Source organism: Sus scrofa, chromosome X (assembly GCF_054392235.1).
Source record: "Sus scrofa isolate SSC_HxYL_T2T_F1_AM1 chromosome X, Sscrofa_HxYL_maternal_Yorkshire_Landrace_v2.0, whole genome shotgun sequence".
In the NCBI taxonomy this organism is placed as follows: domain Eukaryota; kingdom Metazoa; phylum Chordata; class Mammalia; order Artiodactyla; family Suidae; genus Sus; species Sus scrofa.
Window position 1 is genome coordinate 93890318 of NC_139401.1, and position 3958 is coordinate 93894275.

The following is a 3958-nucleotide window of genomic DNA, read 5'->3' on the forward strand; positions in this document are numbered from 1 at the left end:
CATTGCTGTGAGCTGTGGTTTAGGTCACAGACACGGCTTGGATCTGGCGTTGCCATGGCTGTGGCATAGGCCAGTAGCTGGAGCTCCAATTAGACCCTTAGCCTGGGAACCTCCATGTGCTTCAGTTACAGCCCTAAAAAGCAAAAACAAAACAAAACAAAACAAACCATTTCATTTGGCTGAAAAGAGTACCCTTGTGTATTTTCAGCCTGTAGAAGACCACCAAGAATGGACCACCACAGGAGTCTCGACATAATGATTATATTTATTATTTTATCACTACATTAGAAGTGAAAATAAGCTGTGAGCATCGGCAAATGCATGCCACATCATGAAGCTTATGGAACAATGGAGACATCAAGTGCAGGAAGTTAAAAGCGGCTTATCTCTTAGGGATGTGAGGACTACACACACACAGGTCATTAATGGTGAGATTATTGACAGCATCAGCCAGCTGGAATTTATGTACCAATGGAAAGTTTAGAAACAAAACTAAGAGAACATTAGCTACCACTTGACCTCTTAGCCAGGGATTCTGGATGGAAAGACTTCAGACCATGCCTAAAATCTCTACAAGCACATAGGTTTACAAAAAATAAGCTTAAAACCAAGACATCCAGGCAATGTTGAAATTTGTTCTTGGAGGAAACTCCCATTTTACGATGTTTGAACACACTCTTTCTCCTGTTGGATAGCTGGGGAAAAAAAAAATAACAACAATCATTAAAATGGTATTTTCCTAAGATTAAGTTTAATCTCTTCCAAAAGAGCTCTTTTCCAAGTCATTGAAGGCTACCATACCCGCTTTAAATTTAGAATTCCAAGGCACTAACTGCAAATCCTCAGCTGTGTGTGTGTGTGTGTTTATCACCTGAACATTAGAATCTACATCAACCATGTCTGTTTTTCTGTATCAGATTTAGATTTATGCTTTTCCCATTTTTTCCATAGACTATTCTGAGACTGAAGAGCAAGTGAAGCATTTTACTCAGATTTATCTATCACTATGTAATTAGGAAGTTATACCTTTTCAGACAATTTGGACTAATTTAGGAACTCTCAAATAACAGTGACGTGACAAAAAAGTGCCCCTCAGTTTTGTGAAGTGCTTGGCGTTTCTTCATCAGTCTGTAACTCCCAAAGACAAACTTGATCCCTTGGGTCTAGAAGCCCCAAATGCACCCAAGATCTAAACTTGTTCTCTTCCTTATCTTGTTGGCAGGTACAGAAAAAGTCAAAGCTGTAAAGTTTGTATGGTTCTTTAGGAATGAGATCATGGAGCCAAATTGCCAGATGTGGGAAACTCCAAATAAACACATAATGGCCAAAGCTAAGATTTTTCTAGTGTTATGTTTAATACTTCAAAATTGTTTGTCATGTGATTTTTTAGTGATTTTTCCAACATGACAATATTTTTTTTATTCCCCCACTACTTCTTAGGTCTATCATGTAAGAAACACTTATATGACCCACGTAAAAAGGCAAATATTTGATATTTTTAAGAGTTGCATTAAATTCATTGGATACATAATTATTGTTCTCTTTGTGGCAAAATTTACTAGAATTTACCTATTTACTAAACCTATGAATATTCCCCCATTGCTTTTCATCACTAGAACCCCACCCCCACCCCATTACTTACTTTCCTTGGAGGGGAGAGTATTTTTTTCTTCAGTATTAGTTTTCTTCAGTTTTGATCTGTCAAATTTCTCCACTTCAGACAAATCTGGCTTATCACCCATCTTGATTAAAAGAAAGACTGAGAAAAAATTTTAATGTAACTGGAAGAACTATTATCACTCTAAGGGACCACAGCCTGAAATTCTCACATGTAATATCAGCATGTATTTTATCTGCTGATTTTTAACAAGAAAATAGCACATATCTTAGGAAAGTCATGGTTTTATCAAAATGCTTTGAATTCCACATCATTACCCCATTTCTAATAGGCAGTAAAAGACAGTGAATCAGGAAGCACTAGAAACCAAGATGCTCTAAACCCCAGAGTCAATATGTCTGACTCCTAAAAAATCATAGTGAAGGTCAAATAGAGGTGACAGAAGCACAAGAGCAGATAGAGACAGAAGAAAAAATAAGGACTGGGTTTAACCAGATAATGAATTTGTGACAGGAGACAGCACTATTTGAACACCTGCACCTTGTATGCAATTACTTGGGGGGGAGGCATTTTTCTTGGGGGTTAGGGAGCAGCACACAATAAAGGGTGGCATAAATTGTACTATTTTCTTTCCATTGCATTTACCCAAAGACAGTAGATTACGGAGCTGCAAGAAGAGAGGGAGGAGATTTAATCCTGTCATAACTAATGAGAGGTCTCATAATAGTTCCTTTTGGCACTAGTTTGTAAATGCTATGAGACATCACAGCTAATTATGATCAGACTCAGGACTTCAGCAGAATGAGATTAAACCAAATAGAGTTGATTTTAATTTCACATTTTATCCTTAAAGGGTGGAGCTAGGAGATGAGGTGGCCTGTGATCATTTCAGGTTTGTCCAGAAGAGACCCCTGAGCTTGGAAAGCAGAGCTCTCCCGCGCGTGCCTGGCCCCACCCTGGTGGGGTAAGACACATCTAGTGTCCAGATTAAAACAGAGAGGCCCCCAAGAAGCCAGACATCCCGAGCATGCCTCCCATCTATCGAGGTCACCTTAAGACCCTTCTTTGACAAGTGATCAGCTGCCAATATCCAGAGGTAGGGAAACAGGGACTTCAAATAAATAATAACAGGGCCGGGCGCATAAGCCACTTTGTTAGCAGCAATTTGCTTACATTTAAAAATAACTCTCATCATTGTCGGAAGCTCAGCCCAATCTAATAGCCACAGGAGGGGAGGGAGGGAAGGGCCAGCTCCAGAGGGAGGGTCCATTGCAAGAGGCCCCAAATTCCTCGTCCTCGCGGCCTCGGACCTGCCGCCAGGGGAGCGGCCGCTCTGGGGGCTCCCCGCTTCGACCTTTCAGGGACCGACGCAAGGAGGATTCAGCATCGCGCGCAGAAGGCAGCACAGCGAAGACAAAGGCGCGAACTCGCCAAGACGCGCAGATACAAAACGCTCATCCCAACCCCCGCCCTTTCAGTTCCAGGACGCCTGACACCTGATCCCCGCGGCCGCGCAGCCTCTTGTCCCCATAGTCCTCTGGCTCCCTCGGGGCCGCACATCCTCACCCGAAGCCTTGGAGACCGGAGAAAGGCCGACCGATGCGTTGGGATTGCTCTGCACCCTGGACGAGGTTAGCCTTCCCGCGCGGAACCCTGCTGTTATAATCTGCAGGCAGGCCCCGCCCCAGACCCCGCCCTAGTCTTCTCCGATTGGCCAAGGGGTCCCAGACTCGCCTCCTCATCCTTCCCGCCATTTTCGCCTTGTTGGCCTGAGTCCACCGTCTCCCCTCTACTCAGGACCTCACCCCTGCAACAGGGTCTTGAGAACGTCATACTAGATCAACCTCCCTAGACCCCATCCAAGCTCTTTCGGATTCGCCCAGGGATCTGTTGCTGGTCTACCTCCCCTGCTTCTCCCACTACTTTTGTCCTGAGGGTCCACTTCCCTTTCTCCCCAGTATACTCACTCCTCCACAATAGGAGCCTCTGCAATAAGCAGGCACAACTGCTCAGTTAGCTTTCAACGTAGGAATCTCCACGATCCAAGCTACTCCTGGGAATCCTGGCTTTTTATAGCCATAGGAGCCTAAGTATGCTGTGACAACCAAATATTGATTTGGAAGCGATGTTCAGTATCTGTTCTAATCCTTAGCAGGTCATGGAGGAGGGGTGCTCATGGGCGGTCATTCACCCCCACAGCTGGGCATTTCTGTGACAGTGGTGCGCCCCTTTGTAAAAGTCACATTTTCTAATTTCCCAACCACTGAACCTGGTAGCAGTTAGTTTAGGGTAATCAGAGGAGAATCTACCGAGGCTATTCTTCATGATACCTCCAATCTT

General features: G+C 44.0%; 1 protein-coding gene across 1 annotated transcript; it reads right to left on the bottom strand.

The window, feature by feature from the left end:
• Positions 1–247: 247 nt before the first annotated feature.
• Positions 248–3279, bottom strand: TMSB15A (thymosin beta 15A). The gene is made up of 3 exons (XM_003135258.5): positions 3185–3279; positions 1643–1759; positions 248–695 (listed from the first exon to the last, which is right to left on the bottom strand). Exons 2-3 carry the CDS (start codon positions 1740–1742, stop codon positions 658–660), a joined length of 138 nt encoding a protein of 45 aa, XP_003135306.1. The 5' UTR covers positions 1743–1759; positions 3185–3279; the 3' UTR covers positions 248–657.
• Positions 3280–3958: the final 679 nt, after the last annotated feature.